At 39.1% G+C, this 21,404-nt stretch overlaps 1 protein-coding gene and 1 non-coding gene across 2 annotated transcripts in view; both read right to left on the bottom strand.

Annotated features, from left to right (window-relative positions):
• The window catches only part of UBE2Q2 (ubiquitin conjugating enzyme E2 Q2), a 52,268-nt gene that overhangs the window by 18,535 nt on the left and 12,329 nt on the right, over positions 1–21,404 (bottom strand). Inside the window, exons 2-5 of the mRNA XM_055715612.1 lie at positions 16,096–16,200; positions 9,014–9,118; positions 7,295–7,351; positions 5,050–5,190 (exon numbers count right to left, since the gene is read on the bottom strand). Of these exons, the coding sequence (XP_055571587.1) occupies positions 5,050–5,190; positions 7,295–7,351; positions 9,014–9,118; positions 16,096–16,200 (408 nt within the window). The remainder of the gene's footprint in view (positions 1–5,049; positions 5,191–7,294; positions 7,352–9,013; positions 9,119–16,095; positions 16,201–21,404) is intronic.
• Positions 15,000–15,066, bottom strand: LOC114016791 (small nucleolar RNA SNORD78). The gene has a single exon (XR_003561464.1). It is a non-coding gene; the product is annotated as a small nucleolar RNA SNORD78 (small nucleolar RNA).

Here is a 21,404-nt window from a genome sequence, read left to right as displayed (position 1 = left end):
CTATACACAAATTATAATTTCAAAGACCGAATTCAGATATAAATAACTGAGTATCCTTCTGAAAAAGTGGGACTTATGACTCCAAGGGAGATAAAGCTCCCATTTCTCCAGAGATCAAGACTCACAGTTGCCTTAGAAATAACTGGTCAATCACAGGATCTGACAAGTATCGGTCATGTGGGGTTGACACAAAGAGCAGAAATGCAAAACCATTTGATATGTAAACTGAAGAAGTTAACCAAGGTGCCAGACAAGCCCCAAGTGACTTTTTTCTATTAAACAATCACACAGGCACAAAACGTCTCACTCGATCATCCTCTCCTGTACAAGTTTACTTGTGGTTCTCCAGAGCCATGAGCAAGTAAACTGGAGAAATCCCTGCTACAGGAGGTAAACTTCTATGGGGACAACATACCGATGGATGAGAGCTGCAAATAATGGAGGCACCTGGCGCATAAACTCCCAGAGCCAAAACGGTTGGGCATGAAAAATACTCATGAGATACACTACTACAAGTTTGTCCTGTTCTCAAACTCCTCCCCCTAAGGACATGCTTCTGCCTTTGTCAGAAATGTGAAACTTTGGTCCAAGCCAGTGTATTTTAAGAAGTGTTTCTACCCTTAATTAGCATTTTAGTGTGACTGTGTAAGTTTGGGTAAAATACTTTATAGAAGAGTTAAGCAAATTTAAGAAAACTAGGACTTCAGAACTGAGCTTCTGCATTCACAAGTCAGTAGGGCACACCTAATGGTGCAGAAATCAGCACACACCACTACCCTAGCTGTCTGCTGCACTAAGTCTCCAGAGATAGGTTTTGCAGCCTCAGCTTTTCTCCTTTGGACGTTTTCTTCTTCCCTTCCACCCCTCAAGACACAACTCATTTAAGGAGCAGCCTGTGGTTATCTCAGGTACAGTTCACTGCACTTCTAAATGTAAAGACTGGATTGTCTGTTTTCTATCTGACCAGAAAAATACTGTCAGCCATCAAAACAGTACAGTAAATCGCCTCACAATACATTTCAGATAATTCATCCACAAGACCAGGACTTACCTGCTAAAAAAAAACAAACAAAAAACCCACACCAAAAAAACCTCACAAAAAAAGTAAACTCCTCCAAGATAATAAAGTGACATCTAAAGTGACCTAAAACCAAAGAGCTAAAGAATAAAACTGTGCTCTATTGTCACTGCACATTCTCAGCATTTGTGCAGAAGTACACTCATTCCTGGAAGTTAAAGTAGATCCATATTTTTACTTCAAGGATTAGACTAAAAATGGAAATTACACCTTAGACTTCATAAAATCTGAAGATGAAAGGGAAGACATTTGAAACGTCTAAAGGAAAGTGCATAAACTCCTCAGTAGGAAATGGAAAAAGCTAATAGCATTATCTACATAAGAAAAGCATTAATCTCTAAAATGACTATGTGGGGAGAGACCTCTGAAAAGCAAGCAGCAGCAAGTTGTTAAATATTTGAAGTTAATGATTCCAGCTCAAAAACCTTTTCTCACTCCCAGTAAGCAAGCAGTTCTTTAAAGTTATTACAATGTTAAGAGGAGGATTAATTCTTGCTCCAAGTTACATACTGTACCGCAAGCCAAATTTATTTCCCAATGCTGAGATGAATAGGATTAGGTATACTACCAAGGAAGAGAACTCATTTACAAGATTAGTAGATGTATATTCTTAACTGGTATAACACTCACAAACCCTAAAAAACTCCTGCAGCAGAAGTCTTGAGCAGCAAGGCCGGTTAAGAATATGTGAGAACGGGACCGCACACGCTCCTTTCCTATGGAAAAAGCCTTTAGCATGAGCCATAACTCCAACCCACGTTTCAGTCAAGGGGCGAAAGGATGACCCATGAATTTGGGTCAAAGAACGATAAAGAAACCAAAAAGTCTTTTTGTTGCATTGGGCACTAGTCAAAGCCCTACATTAGGCTTCACGTTCCCTCTTCCACCACCAAGCGTAGCAATGGCATGGCTTTGTTCTGCTTCCCCCTGCTGAGAAACAAAGCACACCCAGAGAACGGTGTGGTTTGCGTGAAAACCACACTATGTTTAGCCACTCCATTTTGGTTTGTGAAACCCATACCCTCCTTTAAGAAAAGCCACTGTGAAGAGCCGTGCTGATTTACGTTTTGCTTTATGTCAGGACAGTGAGCACACCTGCTATCTCAGAGAGTGTTTAACGTGCCCTACTCGTGTTTTGGCAGCATAAAGGGGCATTCAAGTGCTGCTAGGTTAGATCCTTCCTAGGTCAGTAGTGCAGCCATAGTTTTCAGTTTTCAAGCACTTAGGAGTGCTCACAAGTCCTTTGAGAAATTATTTATGCAGCACAGCTATTTCTGGTGACCCACAAAACACACCACAGTTCCTCAGCAGCAGTCGAATACCCTGTTCCCTGCACTCAGCTGACCTTGTTTATGCACCAGCATCAACGACAGCATCTTGGCATAGGAAACTGCTATTATGTAATTTGAATCTACTGTTGTCAAACAAAAAACCAGCAGTGTTCATTTCAGCTCCACTAGATGTGGAGGGAAAAAGAAAACGGGAAGGCAATATTTGCCAAATGGGAAAGAACAGATAGCAACAGAAAGTCTGCAGTTTTAAGAGGCTTTCCACACCAAGAATGTTGAGACTACAGAAACCTTTATTCAGTTCTACCAAATTTTTAGATAACAGTAAAGCAGACCATGCTCTTCAGACTGCAAGATCATTTTCTTTCTTTAACAATTTAGGCAGTCTTTACCATTAGGTCTGCATTATAAATGCAGAAATTATACAGAATCTCAACAGGCATCTTCCCAAACTGTGAACACACATTTACATTTAAACTAACCCAGTAAGTTACCATTGTGTCTAAGGTTAGTCAAGTCTTAAAACAGCAAAAGCAGTTTGGCACCTTATGTTTACCTGCTTTAAAATATTGAAATGCTGACCAGGTTTGGGGTTGGTTTGTTGTTGTTTGGTTTTGTTTTGTGTTGTTTGTTGGGTTTTTGTTTGCTTTTGTTTGGTTGGTTTTTTTGGGGGGGTGGGGTGGTTGTTTTTTTTTTTTACCCTGATTGAGTGATCATTACTGTACACTTTCCTTCAGACAACCCAATAGGTAACTATTGAATTCACACCCAAATCAAAAAGCAGTCTCCTCTAGCCAGCTACTTCATGCTGCATATTTCAGCAGAACGTAAGTCTAAGGTATTTTTTATTTTTGACAGGGTTGCACTCAAGTCATTAGAACAGCACATGGGACAGGAGTAGAGGCCTTGTAGCTGAGTAACCCCAACAGAAACATTATTGTTTTATTTCCTTTGTAAAGCAGATGGCTACAAACCAGAACTCTTTTCCATGTTAAATTGTCATTAACTAAGAGAATGAAGGTTTTTTCTAAATGAAAGTTATTTAGGGGCAGTAATTCATGACAAGAAACAGTCAAGATTCTAACTGAAGGAGTCTTTTCCCTAAATTCTTATGGAAACTAGATCTATCAGCAGTGCATCCAATATTAAAAACGGATTGGCTTGGCTAGTGGCAAGCACTTTGAATGCATATAGTTCTCACTACAAATCAAGAGGTTTGAAACAGCAATGCTCTTGAATCTAATGTATTTTTAAAGTGCAATTTAAGGTTTTTATAAAATATTCACTGGAAAAATCATCAAGTGTAAGAACTGGAACAAAGCTGGTTCCTTGGGCAAAAATCCAGGTGTTCCCTACATATCAATCCTAAATCATCTTCCCTCCTTAAATACTCACAGGTCCTGTTCCCTGTACCTAACTACTGCTTGCACCCTCAACTATTAGCTTAATGAAAAATAATACATCATGTGTCTGTACATGACCTACATGTTTGCTGACTTGCCAAACAATATGTAAGAACTTAGGAGCTCACACAGTAGCAAGCACCAGTTCAAGCATCTTCTTTAGAACTTTTACCTATGGTTGAAATTAGTCATGAACAGGAGTATCGAATTTCACATATTACACTTTGTAAGCCTTCGTGAAATAAAAGTTTTTGTTTCTTTGGAAGTTAGGCTAAATAAAATTAAGGTTGTATGACATCATCATTCCCTTCTACATGCACCCTCGAGAAGTAGAAGGTTCTCTGGAACTTGGCACTTGTGACAAAACATTTCTAAGCCTCTGAAGAACAAAGAAGTTTGGGTTTGTTTGTGGTTTTTTTTTTTTTTACAACTGCCCACTGGCAGAATCACTCAGAAAACTCTGATAATAAAGCTGCAGAGCTGCTGAAGGCCCCTTGCTTTTCGGCTGGCAAAACCCCACCCTTCAGTAATTTGCACAGCACATAGATATTACTGAAAAACAAATGCATGCATAAAATGGATCTAAAGCATGAATTCCTGGGTTTGACAAGTATGCTAAGTCACCCACAACTTTTAACGCAGTCAGTTTTATATATGGCTTTATTTGTTATTTTAAATATTTAAGGGCTCAGCAACAAAAGTCATGCTTACAGCTTAGATGTTTTATGCTGATTCTGCAAGGAGGACTAATGCTCGTAACAAAGGCATCAAGCAAGAGAGAGACACAACCAAACAGACACCTTTGAGATTAGATGAGCAGTTAAAGATCATTAACAAGTATGAAACCTGGATTTACATGTAGGAGTTGACCCTAGTGAAAACCTAAAAGACGGTTCTTCATCCAAAATGCCAAGAATACCCCAGCCCAGTTTTGTCAAAATAAATTATGATAGCATTCTCCCAGGCTGAATGAGTGTGCTCTGAAGTAGCTTTTGTGCCTCTGTGGAATGTGGACTGACAACTACCTTCCTCACCAAAGATTTTGATGGAACATAAGTTCATTTATTAAGTGGCCTTGGCATCTTAGTCGACCTATTCAAACATCTGCAAAAAGAGCTATTTAGGTCCCATAACTTGATATGTTTGCCCTATACATGCTGGAAGTCAGCTACAGGTTAGTTCATGTCTAGGTGCATAGCAGTAAGCTTTACTTGCTGAAAACTATTTCCATCTTAAAACCAGAAGTATTGCAAGGAAAAAACATAAACCACTAACTCACATTTAAGTGATCTTGCCTTTGATTTTTTCTGATTTTTTCTAAGATTGCAAGGTTCTCTTTTTCAATGCCTTCATCCTCAGATTTCTTCCCATCGACTGGTTCCTCCTCCTTCATATCATAGTGATCCAGATCTTCAATGTCCTACAGGATAGGGGAAAATTCACCGTAAATAACTTAACTATGCTCTTCGTTCAATGAAACCCTCTCCAAGGGCATTTAGGGATACAGTCACATACTGCACAGTACTATCTATTAGCGATTGTTGGTTGCTATTTCTATTTTGCTTACAATTTCACTCCCTTAGGCAACAGTATTCACTGGAAGCGTAGGGAACCTTCACAGTACAGATGAGACCCAAATTTATGTGTTTCTGGTCACATAAACAGGCACAATAAAACCTCTGCAAGAAGTTAATATTGTAGTGAATTAGCCCGTTAAAGTAGAAGAAAGAAAGTTAAGGCACTTTGAACAGGGCTTGAGAATCCAAAAGGACTCTAAGTTAGAGTGTCTCCAAGATGTTTCTGAAAACAGACTTTTTTTTCAATTAGAATCCTAGCTATATTACACTTCTGACAAACAATGATTAACGTATCTGGCAGGGCTACAGCAACCCTTCAAGAAAGTTAAGTATTGGAAAGCTACCTTTATTTAAAGTGAACACTTCAGCAGAAGATTAGATGCAGCAATTTTGGAATTACGGTAAAAGACGAAATTATGTGGTCAAGTATTCTAATCACACAAACCAGCAGTTCGGTTCCGAGTTCTAGACTAAGACTGAAAAACCTTCCACTCTGTATTCTGAGATGAGGTTATTCTGCTGCAAAGGAGCGCTCTGAACTTAAGACCAACTGCCTGCAAGGTGATTCAAGTGCTATTTGTGGAGAGAAGGGGAAGAATGTAAGTGCCTTGAGATGAAAAAAGAAGGGCTACAGCAACCACACCAGCAAGCTACGTGTACGTAACTATCGGATATGCTCCACTATGCAGTGCTCCACCACACCTGTGGCCACTCTTTATGCACTGTCTGTTTGCATGGCAGGAAAACCTGTCCATAAATGCATATTCAAGGATGTCTTATGTAGTAAGAAATGCACCTAATCTGGTGCCTTTGGCAACACTTTCCTCCAACTGTAACAGATTTTAGACAGAGTATTCCTTAAAATGCTCAGGTTTCTCAAAATAACACTATAGCTCTAGGAACAATAAGCTGCTTTTCAATTTAGTAATTGGACTAGATTAAAAGTTGAAGATAACAGTGCCACACACACTACCACCTGACAGCTTATAAATAGTGATAGACGTGACAATTTTTTTTGTGCAAAGTAACCCGAACAGAGTGCAAAAGGCTTCTTACAAGTCTGCAAGCAACAAGAGCCTTGTGGCAGGACATGGGACTGTACACACTACCTTTGCAGAAACCCTGGCTCCAAGAAACGTGGTCTGGATCAGGCTAAATATGGTGTAAGAGAGGCTGTTTCAAATTAATTCCAGAACACTGCTAACATTTAAATGTTTTCTAAAGGAAGACCTTTTATTCAGAGAACAAGTTGCTCATTCTTACTACACACCTCGTTCATTTAAAATCTAAATCTGAAGTAGTCAGAATAGTTCTTCTATAATAAGACTATTTATAGTGGTTTGAAAAGCAAGCACCTTGGAGCTATTCTTATATATTTTAGAAGTAATGAAAAGGGGTGGTTCTCACACAGTAAAGAGCTCATTAAAAGGAGCACCATGTTGCCAGACAGTGACATAAGCCCCTTAACGTTTAGCACACCTGTTTTGGATGTCCTTCCATTTCCTTCAGTGTATTATAGTTAAAAGCTAGCTCACCTGTTTAATGAATCAGAAAATTGATTTACTCTTAGCCAGCCTGCTTCAACTTGGGAAACACTTTCAACTGTATCACAGCCAGTTCATAGGCCACTTGAAATAGCAGTTAACAATGCAAACTTACTGATTTGGCACACAATGTTATGTATTGTTTGACTAAAGCACAAACAGATGTCCAATTCTCTGAATCCAAGTACCTCACAGCTGAGATCTAGGTTTAAGAAGAAAATTTCACTAGTTTTGTGGTTGAAGTGAAAGCTGACATCAAGGTAAACATCCAAATTTTTAATCATCTTTTCTGTTGAACTCTAGGGAGATTACATTTTACAGTCTGGCTTAATAATTAGCCAGCCACTGCAGAGCAAAATGCCACAAGTCTATTAGATTAGGACAATCTTACATATACACATACTTCACCCATATCTTCTTCTTCCTCCTCCTCTGACGTAACTTCTTCTGTTGTTCCATTCTGTAATACAACAATGAGGTTTCTGCATAAATCCTTTCTTTAAAAAACAGGAAGTCTACTATCAATAAGAAAGCAGTATATACAAAAGTTACATTTAGCAAGGTCTGCACATGACTGAAGTTTAATGTGAAAGATACACAAAGATGCTTTCCTATAGTATGACAGCAAAGAGATTTTTGCATGAAGCAAAGAAACAGAATGTCACAATTAATTTCACATTAAGTTCTACATGGAAACTTCAGATTCAAATAATAAACATGCTATTCTGATACAGTGACAAATGCAACAAGCTAGTCAAGCGGGTTGTAACTCATGATCTTTTAACCATGAAATCAGATCATGGCTCTGACTAGAATCCATATACATGCTAGACCTCTAACAAGAAAAAGCTCAAGCTTTAGACCCCTAAAATTTGATGGATTTTTGTATCACTACCTAGAACTTCTATGCAACAATTACTATCATCATAGAGGCACTGTTATTAGATTATTTGATAAAATACCAACACCACATATTGAGTTCATTTTTCCTGGCTTTCCATTTCAGGCTGCAACTTCAAGCTCAGGGAGTTTGAGCTGCAGAAATACTCAGGATCATTCTGATATGCTTGTCCTCTGCTTTGTCACTCATCCTTTGGCAAAGGAGGAATGCCAGTGCTGTGAACAACACAGGGGACTAGATGGATGTCTGGTTTGACTTACTACAGCCACTCTTACTTAACTTGAAAATCAGCTGGCATTTCTAGCTAAGAAACCTTTCACGAATTTGTTTCTGAGTTTCAGAGCATAAGCAAAACTCTTCAACGAAGCCAGTTCCTGATATTACAAGCCTATTGCCTTACAGTTGCACTGCTATGTGGGTGGCTGAGAGAAAAATCCTATAGGCTTACAATTTGGCACATGACCAAAATTAAGCAAGTTATTTGTCATTAGTATAGTACTGTCACCACAGGAAAACCATCTGTTATGCTACAGGAATTTTCAGAACTCGTGTCATCTGAACAAGTATAAGCAAAAGACGACATCATAATCTTATTAAAAATACCAAAAAAAGGAACAGTGACTGTCTATTACCAGTTCTGTTTTCAGCACAATACAAAACATTTTGGTTAACCAGAACATTTCACAGCCCTTCGCAACTCTTAATTTGCCAAGTGCATAAAAAGTAAACATAGCACCTCAGACACTCCCTACCCAAAGTAGCATATGGCCTTGATATCCCATGTCTCCGCAAGGGATTGAAGAGGAAGGAAAACATCAATAGTAGTTCATCCAAGTGCACACTGTAAAACATATACTCTTCAAGAAAAAGCAAACAGTGTTTAATCACATTTATGTTTCAGAAGAAAGTAAATTTGGAAAGCACTAGGAATGCACAGCAATTGGCTTGAACAGTATTTAGGAGGGAATTAAACCAACAGCACTGGTATCACATACACACCTTTCAATGAGACAGAAACTCCAAAGCAAATTGTGTAATATTACCACACCATTATTAAATGGAATCCGCAAACAAAATTCAGATTGAGGACACCATAAACCAACAGTGCTCCACATCTCAGTTCTGGCTCACACAAGGTTTAATTGTTCCCATGATCTTGTTTCTTGCAGTTGAAAAAACAAATCCTTCATTACCATAAGGAGCCACAGCTTTTTAATTTACCTGTCCAGCTGGTAATGGCTGATCTAGCATTTCAACATCTGGATGCTGAGGAAGATTATATAATCTGCAGAGGTCACATATTAATCGCTTCAGCTGTTGAAGAAGCTATAAAAAAAGAAAACATGGAAACATCTATTTAAATCAAAGCACAGAACAATATATTTTGAGTTTTCTTCATGTGTTGGTACTGAACTTGCAGTCAGTGCACAGCATTTAAATCTGCACGCACCAGAATAAAGTTTTAAGACCCCTCTTTTTCCCTGTAGTCATTGTAATAAAATCCCCACAAAGGGAAACCAAGGACACAGCAAGTTAAAGATGGCTCCTGTTCATCTCGTCATGTCAAGTGAAAAAGTGAGCAAAAGAACAATCTGCTCTGACAGCATCATCCATTCCAGGCAGAGTTGTCTCAGCCACAAGTCACTAGGGAATAATCAAACAGTCATATTCTACGAGACAAGATGGCCTGTTCCAGTTTCCTAGGTTAAAGAACCACGTCTTCAGAAAAAACCGAGGAACAGCCTGATTTTCTACATTCCAAATCCCTTTCTAGGGCACACCAGTGAGGCACCAGAAGCAACACACATACTGTACAAGGCGTTTAAGCAGCCAGCCTTTGAGCGAGACCCAGGCAGCCTGCTTGCTCTACCTTGTATCAGGCCGAGGCACAATCTGTTACCATCACTGACTTCTGTTCCCAGCCTTCAGTGTTACACTGACTGCGTGCGTTCTGTTAATTGCAAAATAGGGAACACCTTTCACTCACTGTAATGCTATCCAGAAAACAAATTTAGTTCTGCAGAAACAGAGGAACATTGTTTGCTTCTTGATCACCATACTAATTAAGTGGATTTCCATAGCTGTTAACTTTCTTAGGCAACCTCAGATTCCTAGTTAAGGCCATGACCATAAAAGACTGTTCTACTGCGTGTCCTAGCTTCCCAAGGTCTTCGCATAGTTATGTCAGAAAAATAAAGAAGGGACTGCAGAATACATGTGCAAAATGGACAACACTTCGTTATTTGCACAGCAGTACCCTAAGTGAAGCTGTTACAAATTATATATCCATTTATGGACTTTTCTTTCAGATACTAAAGGGAGTTTGCCTTTCCACTTGTGCAAGGCAGCGTGCAAGACAACCATTTCTGTACACATACCCTTGGCACTATTAGTAGTTACACTCAGAGCAGCAGCCTCCACTCCACTTTGAGTATCTCTCCAAAAAGGAGGGAGATTGAGGCAACGTGGCCTCACCCAAGGTACAGCATAGACTGCATTATCCTGAAAGGATACCTCTACAACACTATTTGGTGTCTGTACGCTGGATTTCTTAAAACATACAATAAATTAAGGCATCTAAGAAAAAAAATCTTATCATTCCAAAATATTCTACATGTCTAAAGCCTGCTATTGGCCAGTTTAAATGCTCTTACCTTACCCTATTGCAAGTGAAAATTCAGCCTCTTCAAGGTTAAGAACTCATTTCCAAGCCCAAACTGCTAGCAGTGACAAGCAAACGTTGTCCTTATGCTGTCTGAAAGCTTCAGTGCTTTTCCCTTCTCCAGTAGAACTCAAATAATATTCCTATTAAACAGGTACGTTATTTATTGGAGTCCATGAACAGACATACCAGCCTGCCTTGCAAGAATTATGATCGTCTCTATCACACAATGTTTGTGTTCCCATATCATTAGTGACAGTCATCCTTAGCTCAAAAGTAAAGCAGATGACACTAAAAGGATTGGTATATCAGCAACACATTTCTTGTGGGTATATACGTAAGATGTGATAGTTTATGCTGCCAGAAGCTTTCTGTAACCATCACATTTCTCATCAGTGTTAAGACTCTACACCTGTTTGAAACTTTCTGGGTGTCTGAAACATCAGGAAATCTTTGAGCAGTCATAAAGTGGGCTGATCAATCAAAAAGTCAGTTGGCAGATAGAATCACAGGTCTCAGAACTACTAGTCTCGGTATGTGTAAGATGCTTAAAGATGCACTGCTACACTTCTTGTTGAGAAAATTTTCCTCTGCACAAACAACACTGCCTCATGCAGAGCTGGAGCATAAACTATAAAATTCTAGGAACTGTAATTTTTCTCGTGTATCTATGTAAAGCTAGGCAAGTCATTAATTTGTTTGTATCTGTTGTGAAGCATACAAAAAACGCCTAAATGGTGGGGAAAGAATACCACCACCGGCATTTAGCTGGTCCAAAGCTTGAAAAAGCAAGTGAACACAATATTAAATGCGTCTTTACAGAAAGAGGCACTAAGGGCTGGGAAAAGAGTTAAGAACCACTTCCTGCCCTGCTTCCTCCACTCCTCATCCTCTTCACGGGATGTCCTGTCGCCTGAATTGAAATTCAGAAGGAACCTGTGCAGCCAGGACCTACATTGTAAGCCTGTCTCACTTCCCTCTGCAGACAGTACTGCTGCAAGGTATGCAGACACTCTCAAAGCAACCAGCTGTTGGCACGACCTGGACCCGAGTACACAGCGGCTGTGCCTGAAGAGGGGTCTCCCCGTCTCCACCAGCACGTTTTCACCTTCTTATTTGCACTGGCAAGAGAGATCACACAACCACGTCACAGCTTACAAACTTCACGACAGATCAATTCCTGACGTGCTTCAGCACATCGGCACCGGTTTCGCTGTACAGGGCGAGGCAGGACCATGCAGCCGAGAGCAGGGACACCCTCCCATGGCAGCAGCCTACACTTCAGGGTTAGGTTAATGCAACGGTGAAACTGCATTGTTATAGCTAAGTTGTTTTACTCGACATCTGTTTCTACGACCTGCAAAGGTGGTGGCAGAGCGAGAAGCTGATCCCATCTCTACAACCCTTCTTCCTTACTCCTGTTTTTCCTCCACAGGAATTCATTTCATATCCTTGATACCTCTGCCATGGATGACCATCACCATTATCCCTTATGCTCTGGTCATACATACGAAAAATCATAGGATAATGCAGGCTGAAAGACATGCCTGGAAGCCACCTGATCGAACCCCCTGCTCTAAGCAGGGTCTAGCATGATTTGGTATGTGTTAATTGTACAGGAATAGACTGTTATCAAAAAAGGATAGCAGATTTCTGCCATGTATTAATAATTTACATGTATTTCCAGGCTAACTTCACGTGCTTGGCTAATGTAAAATACACTTTACACACACTTTAGGGCTACTGAGAAAAGCAGGCTACCAGTACATCAATAGTTTCCCTGGAATACAAACTGCCTAAAGCAGAAACTAAACAGCAACTGGAATGAATAATTCACAGGGTATTAAAGGAACAATGTAAACTGCCAGTGACAAAATATAATGACAAATTTATATATTAATGATATTGATTATAATTAACATGAAAATAACAGCAAAATATTAAAATATTATATATACATCTATAACTTTTAATGCTTCAGGAGTTCTGAAAAGTTGGGACAGTTATGGAAACCATAATGCTGTTATTGAACACAAAAGCACCTCTCAATTTTTTTTTTCCTGTGTTAACATCTTACAAATCTGAAAACAGTTTAGAACAAGTTTTCTGAAACCTGTCCTACATTAGGAGGCCTTTTCATGCACAAGGAGATCAGTATGAAAGCATTGAAAATTTTAGGATACTTTCAATGATATTAATACACTGCTGGGTCTACTATGAAGCAGCTTGTTTTCTGATTACCAAGAAACATAGATATAGTATAAGTATACATATACTTATTCTTCTACATGTATGTATCTATCTATATACTCACATGTTATACCTATTGATTTATTTTATTTTTATTTTTATATAAGTCTTAGCCTACCACCGAAGGAAACCGCTGAAAAAGGATATAACTGTCATTTGGAGCGTGACTCCCTACTTAGCCATCAGGTAGTCTGTGACAGTAACTGGTCTCACACACATTCAGCAGCTTCGGGCGGTTTCAGAAAGTAAAGCAAAGCTGCTTCCTGCATATCATCTTTGACCCCCAACACAGAATTACTTGTTGCCACATTGGTAGCTTGCAAAATCCAACATTCTTTCCTGAAATGCCATCATGTGAGACTAAATCTAAATTCTTAATACAGAAGCAGAGTGCTTGGGGACAGCAGCTTATCCAAGTTGTACGCATACTTATCCCAGGAATTCTATACTTTCGATGTCTTCCATGCAAGTCTAAGCCCTCAAGGTTTGCAGAGTGTGAGAACTGAAGCTGCCTATCTGAATTTAAGTCCATTTCAATATTGTCTTTAAAAAGAAAACCTCCAAATCATGTACAGTTATATTTAAATATATTAAGTAAGATTTGAGACTTTAGACTTGCAACTATAACTTCCATTATATTAAAAAGAATAACGAAATTGAAGTAGGATTTATCTTTTGCATGGCACAACCACTAGAAGGCAGCTGTCAGTTTCAGCTACCTACCAAGTCTAACATAATGCAGATTTTCAGGATCTGAAAAGGAATTCAGGAGACACTAGAGGTCAGAGGGAATTCTGTAGCCCTTCAATCTGCTGACTGAAGCTTGTTCAGTATGAACAGCCAAGTAGCTAAGCCTCCAAACCTAATGTTATCTATGCTGATCACGTTCTCAACAACTTTTCAGCATTTATAGTTTTGCCTTGACAAATTTTCATAGCAAAAAGCACCATGCTGATGCCAAAGTAAGTAATACAGTTTCAGACCCACAGGAGGTTTTCCAGGAGACATGTGCATGATGTTAACATGGTAAAACAGTTTTCCTTTTATGATGTCAAATGACAAGGCTTCCATATATATATAGTCCTGTCAAGCTCTGGTGCCTGAAGAACATGTTCTTCAGTTTCCCAAACAGCTGATACCTGTCAAAAGTTACAAAGAAAGTACAAAGGACAGAGTAATACCAAAGAACACTAAATCGGTCTACACGTGCTAGCAGTGCTTTTAGCACGTTTGCTATGCTCAGTTGAGCTCCTGGAAGAGTCCAATGCAATTTTCTCATTCAAAATTTGACCATTCCAATAACTTTATGAGTTTAGAGCAACATGGCACAAATCATCTTTTAGCTACAATAAATTAAATGGAAACTGGTTTGAAACATTCCAAAGGTCTAAATTGAACTAAGTGACTTTTTGGGAGATAGCATGATAAGTCAGAAGCCTCTGCATTTCCACAGGTAGTTCCTTATCCTTTCCTATCCTACTCCAAGAAGTCTGTGTGTGAGTTGCTCTAACACCCTTGAAGGGGAGGGAGTTGCAGGGGGAAAAGTTGTAGGGAGAAAAAACAAACCCAAACCCCACAAAGCCAAGCCTTTTGAGCAAAACAAAGTAGTCATATTTTTGTAGTCTTAAGTATTTGTCTCTTCAACCACTCCCATCTGTCTTCACCTTGGCATAACATGATGTGGGGTGGATTCCCGAGAAACCAATGGGCCATCCACAGGTGTCTATTACATCAACCCATCAGCTTTTACACGGGCAAGTACAATCTTGATATCAGAAACTGTTTTCTTACAACATACGTAAGCAGCCTATGTGCATATACAATTCAGTACAGCAAGTCCTATGATGTTTGTGATAAAGCTTTCTACCTTCCTGCAAGCAAAGCTGTAGGTAGTTAAACATAGGAAATACCTTGCCTAAAACCTTTAGTCTGAAGCTGTAGTCACACAGCTTCAAGGTGGAGAACCTTCTGAAAATTGTATTACAGAAAAAGATTGATTTGCCCACATTTTCTGCTACCATACTGTTGAACTTCTTTCTACACAGAAGTCACAAAGACTAAGAGTTCTATAACATTCTTCTAAGTGTAGTTTAGTCTAAAGTTTAGGTTGTAAGAAGAAAATACACACCTGATAGGTATGTCTCCTGTATATTATGTTGGATCTGATGACAGGTTACTAAACCACTAGCGTTTCTTTGCAATGCCCCTTTGTTTTTAATTATGGCAAGACCCATGAAGACTCTCGCCTGTTAGTTTTCTAATTATTTCTGCTAACAGTCAAATGCATCCTAAATATTCTTCAGAAAAAGAAATTTACACATCCTTATTTAAGGTCAAGTACATTTGATTAACATTATCCCAGTAAACATCACAGGTAAGTGATTTCACGAGAAAGAATATTCTCAATTTTTCCAAAACCAGGCAAATACCAATGCCACCACACCGTCCATGTAATAAACAGTATTCTGCAGACTGATTAGTTTCATATGCATCACGTGCATGCATGCACCCCTGTACACAAAAATAAACAAAGAATGTTGAAATAATTTGTTAATAAAGATCATCCTTAAGGGCTATTTGATATCCATAATGCTGAATTTGGAGAGGCAAAGCAACTCTTTTAATCACAGAATTTGTCAGTAGGATGCAATACTGCTCTTTGTGGAACAAAGTATATTTGTGCTGAAATTTATTTCCAAGGAACATTCAAGGACATCAAGAAACGCTTACTTTCATGCATAGCATGTGAAGTTGATTTTTATGTTATATGTATACACACACAGAGCTCCTATCACTACATCAAAATACTTACTCAAGTGAGATATAATGCCTGATAGTTTTCCGAAATACAAAACTACCATTAGAATCTGTGCAAAGATGTTTCTTTAAATAGCAATCATCTGAAGTCACGACACTGCTCAAACTTATCACTATCTAAGGAACATTCTGATGAACCAGAAGCTAACAGGTCAAGTTATGTCTTTATTGATAGCAGGAATTCTTTGTATCATAGCCATGTATTGGAGAACATACATTCTCAAGAACACAAAGGTTTTGCCTCCATAACTGATCTCTATGCAAAGAAAACTCTAGAAAAGCTGTTTTATTCAATAGTTTTAAGTTCTCATGCATTTCACTGTTTAAGTATTTTCAGAAAACTTTAAACCATGTCATTATTGGGGCTGAAACTTAACCTTTCAGAAAGCAAGCATTTAAGTCATCTCCTCCTCCTTGCCCCAGATCTTTTGGATTACTTTTGGTTTGTATATTTTTAGAAGAGAAACTTGTGCTTCCAAAAAACCCCAAATAACCCCAAAACTGCACTTACTTAATTGCTTGTTAACGTGACAAAGCTAAATAAACACCCAAAACAACCAAAACACTTGCTCACCAGAGTATTGCTCTTCTTAATATCTTCTAAACGCTCTAAGACTGAAGTCAGGTTTGGGTCATCTGATTCTACAAACCATATTGGTGATGAAGAGGGGTAAGACTCCTGTTAAAAAAAACAAAACAACACAAAAGACCCAACAAATAAATGAATAAAACCCAAAAAGCTTTTTAAATTAATTCACACAAAAAATTTCACAACACAGTATTAACATGACCTTTAATCTTACTCTAAGTCAGGTAACACAGAAGCTTTTAACACAGTATTTTTAAGCAACACAAGAGAAGTTGAAAGAAATCCAGCCAACTGGTTCTTCTAGTATTTCATCCTATTTTCATCTTGATCAGGTGATGGACATACACAAGAAACAGTGCTGAAAAGTTTAAAACCCTGGTGGCAGGTGGAGCAGGAGGGAGAAATTTAGAAACGCGTGAAGGTGTTCATTACCAAAAAATGGAATCACACTGAGTACATGTCCAAGAATAAAACTCTACCATTTTTTTATAAAAATACTCTTCCAAATAAAAGCTGTGAGCAACAAACCTGGAATCTTCAGATCTGCTCAAACAGGATTATTCAAACTCTTCTAGCACTAGCCCTCAGAGTTCAGCAACACCGCTCATATCTCCTGCCTTGGAGGACAAGTTAACAGGCAGATCACTATGTCAAAAATCTGCAATTTTATCTTTGTATCATCAAGGCACATAGAGGAGTTTCCACTGTTGAAAGATTTCTCAGACAATATATTGCATACAACCCTATCAAGAAAGCTTACAGAGTAACTGTCCCCCATCGATACAGCCCTACAGTTGTTAGGCAGGTGCCAAAACACATCCTGGTGACAGTGGTGAGACCAAATGCATTCACAGGGTTAGAAGCGTACTCAGTTTTCCAGAACAAGCCACTGTTAGGGCACATACAACATACGGAACACATGTGGCACACAACCTCATACAATCCTTGGTAAGTGATTTTTTCTGTCACTAAGCTGCCACAGCATGCAGCTCTTCAAAAGGGTGCTACAGAGAGCCTTGCTTACAGAAAAGTAAGCAGAAGTCCTTTGCCTCTTGATTAGATATTTCAAATGGCAATACCAATCTTTTTACCGACATGGCTTTGGCAACAGTGAGGATGGATGAAACCACATAGCTTCCAACTCTACAGGAAGCGTCCCTTCATATCAGCAGCACGTTTGGATCTTTTTGTTTTGCTTTAGTTAAGGCATTTTCCACTTCTCACCCATTCAATTAAATTCTAGTAGCTGAAGACAAATTGCTGAACCTCAGTTTTATCAACCAGATATTACCTTCATATCCCCAGGCCTTAAAAAATAATATGACTGAATTTTAATTCATCACCCTCACTGCAGTTTAAAAGGAAAAATTCCCTATTTCTCATTCCAGAGACAACAAATCACGCTTCATCCTTCAACACTTAAGAGTCAAGGTTCCTACTGCCACTCTAACAGGTGACTTCAAAATGTGCACTATGCTTACAAACTTACACCCTTTCTTGATTGCATCTTGCATATTTTTTGCTTTATGGTTTTCAAGACAGCAGTAAAAAGTTTCACAGAAGGCAGGCATCATACCTGTCTGTCAGTGTTAGCATCTGGTCTTTAGTGATTCCCAAGCAAACTTAGCCTTGGCAAGCTCTCAAAGAGCAAGTTCCAAAAGAAAAACCCAGACCTTCCTAACTTAAACTAGCTTCTGTCACTTCAAAGATACTGGGTTTATTAGAATACAGAACACTATCCATTTGAGAACTGGAGAGAAATAGAAGCATGTTAGAATTGGCTTTTAACAACACTTACTTCCTATCTGACCTTCTAGCTGAAGAGCTGAACTTCATAAAAGAAACCATGAGATTAGATCAAGGACATCAGCTTTGGCAAAACAGACCATTTGTGGAGTTCCCACCTGGCAGCATGCTCCAGGGAAGTGCTAGCTCCAGAAGTCTCAGAATTCCCACCTGTAAACTGAAGCCTTTGCACAAACTGAAACAAGCTCAATTACCCCACCCCCACCAAGTTTCTATTTATTTTTTTAAGTCAGAGCTAAAAATACCTTAGAACACATGATATTCCTGGTATCTTTATGAAAAGACGAACTGTTTACACCTTTCAGGTTCACTCCGAAGCATAGCACATGCAGCAGAGGCCTCAAAACACCTGCTCTCGCTTAACTGAGGTCCGACATCCCGAAGGCCTGTCCGCAAAGCCCAGTGCTCAGCTTGCCAAGGTCTTAAGGCTAAGGCGGGCAAATGGACGGGTAAGTTACAGCTGGTTTAATTACCTTCTTCCTTTACCAAACGCAGTACCTTGGAAAAGTGTGTTTTCTCCTCAGTTTCACTTAAGATACTCCTGAAAGACTAACCACTATGACTGCTGGAGAAACATCGAATTCCCAGTTGCCACTGGGTTCCCAAACTATTATTTTTAGGAGCTAGAGCTCATTAAAGATGTTATCAGTACAAACCCTGTAATGTCTCATTCATTTTTAATAACATGCAGCCTACCTGTGAAGTCCTCTGCAACACAGCAATACCCTCAGCCCAAGGCTTCCACGCTGCACGCTGGACCTTTATGCACAGTGGGGACATCGGAAGGGAGACCCTGCCGACTATGGCCTGACTGCCTGAAGACTTGTTTGAACCAGCTGCTTTTGAGGCCTGAACTTCTCTGGCCAGCTCATGAAGAGAAAAGCAATGTGCCAAACACTACTGCTGCAACTTCAGATCACACCAACATTTCCATCAGAAAACACAAAGAATAAGCACGACCCCTTCCAAGATTCATTGAGCCCCTGCTTATTAAAATCCCCAGACTCATTAGAATAAAAATATTCTCCAGATACAGTCAACATTTGTACTGTGTGTGTGTGCATTCTCCCAACAGGTATTTTTCGCCTTTAAAAAAAAACAAACAAAAAACCCCCAAGTGTTTTTAGTTACGTTAACCCAGTTCTAAGCCAGTCTATTAATTGCAATGATTTATAGAAGATTAACAACTGACAGGCCACTCTTCTAAACCATATCTGGAATCTGAAGAGTGCTTACAGAATAAAGCTCAACTCTTCACTGCCTACATTATTCTTTTCTGACAACTGTTTCTCCTTTCTCCACCAGAAGGATTTAATAAACAAACCCACAGTAGGACATTTGTTGGTCGCAGTCAGTATCTATCCCAGTCTGGTGCGCCTATACAAAAATGTCCTCTGAAGAACTTGCAGCAAATCCTTTGTCAGACAGGGACACGACAGATAGTGCAGATCTGACGATCAAGCAGTCCCACCGTGTGTTGAAATACATTACAGTGGCTACCTGCACGTGCTGATACCTTCTGTACTGAACAACAGTCCTTCTAGGATTTGAAACTGTCTGCATATTTGTGTAGAGACATATGAATTACTATACCCTAAAAATTATTAAATATTCAAATTTTTAGTCTACTTTAGCTTTTGAAACATGAATGGGAACAACACATTTATCAGAAAGGCTTTTCTTAAACACTGTGTGAGCACATTCATTCATCCACATCAGAAAAGGCTTCAAATTTTAGACTTCTGGAACACGGATATTCAATTGCATATTCCAACTTTTTCACAACAGATGCTTAATATTAACATAGAGGTTCAATCAAACTTCCAGTTTGTTGCAACACTAATTCTTCAGACTTAGCAATAAATATGTTCATTTAACTTAAAAACATAAATAGCACTAAGATTCTCCAGATCTGTAAGTAATCCATATTTTTGGAACAGTTGAGTTTCATGCGAATATGAGTCACTATATTTTGAAATATAGAATTCACACACAAAACTTCGAACATTCTGAGATACATCTTGAGATATAAACAAGCTCATGAGTTTGTACCACCATAGCATGCAATGAAAAACTACGCTTGTGGTTTGTAAGGTCAACTGAACTTCACAGCAGCTAATTCTGTCGAGAGAATTAAGTTGGGTTTTTCCTCCATACCTGCACCCTATAGAGAGAAGAGATGGATTTGAGTTGTCATGTAAGGAACACAAGCTTCCCACATGCAAAAACAAAATTTCATGAGAGGAACCCTAAAATAGCAGTTATTCTACTATTAGTCCTCAGTGGCTAAAACCCAAAACCACCACATGTTATTTTGGGCCTTTTACAAAATCACGGTACGTCAGCTGTGTGGTGTAACCTAGCCTGGCTGTGCAAGCACCACCCACAGTAAGTGTTTGAAATCTTTTATGCAACTGCTGCAACGTGACATTTCCCTGCTCTCTACAAGTAAAACCAAAAATTCATCACAAGAGGCAAAGGCTACAGTGCTTGGATTCAAGCAGCTTTCACAAGCTAGCTTTCCAAGCTGTACGGCGTGCGTTAACGCAACCACTCAGTAAGACGTGACACGATGAGACGACATCACACCGAGCATGCACCCAGGCCCGAGGACAAAGGCTGAATATGTTCACAGACGACTCAGAGACAATTGCAATTCATGGGATCACCACTTCTAGAGAGTCTTTGTATGAACACCAGGACAGGCTGGGACCTTTGTCAACACTAACGCTTCTGTAACAGAATGCAGCAAAAGCATTTCGCCTACTAATAAACATACAAAATACAAAGAGAATAAAGCCCCGCGCTCCTGCCGCTGGAACAATTTCAAAACCTATCATGTCATTTCGGAAAACCACGGCGTATTAGAAGAATACACACAGGATCATGCTGATCAGACATTCCTTTGCATCCTCTACAAGAGGCTCTACTTATATTTTACTAACGATTTTAATTACTGGGGGGAAAAAAGGCAGCAAAAAGTGACAGAAGATACCAGGAACACATGCATTAAGACAGCTTTTCCTGGGTAGAGATCTGTCATCTAAGTATATCCTATCTAAGTTTTCTCACCCTTAACAATATGGCTGTTTTACTTGCAGTGTTATGTAATCTTTATCCTGTTCTGTAAAGCTACAGTGACACAATTTTGATGTTAGAGACTTTTAAACGAGCTCTTTCTATATCACTACAATACTGTTGAAATCGTGAAGTTGCTAAATTAAAACAACCCATCTTGCTCCCATTCCTAAGATCAGAACAACCTATACAGGCAGTTTGCTATGAGGCAGCAGAGCACCCACATTACTTGGCTACACAATGGTGCCATTTTATCATGGCCAAATGGCAGGAAAACATACATCTTCAGCATCACGATTTAAAATTGCAATTACATGCTGACAGCTCTTCATTTTCTTTAATTTGCAGATCATTATAGATTGAAAATTTTTTTCTTTTAAAACTCCTTAGTATACTGGGTAAACAAGATT

Source organism: Falco cherrug, chromosome 7 (genome assembly GCF_023634085.1).
Source record: "Falco cherrug isolate bFalChe1 chromosome 7, bFalChe1.pri, whole genome shotgun sequence".
Classification (NCBI taxonomy): domain Eukaryota; kingdom Metazoa; phylum Chordata; class Aves; order Falconiformes; family Falconidae; genus Falco; species Falco cherrug.
The sequence above is the reverse complement of the archived record's forward strand: the minus strand, read 5'-3'. Positions and strand labels throughout refer to the sequence as shown.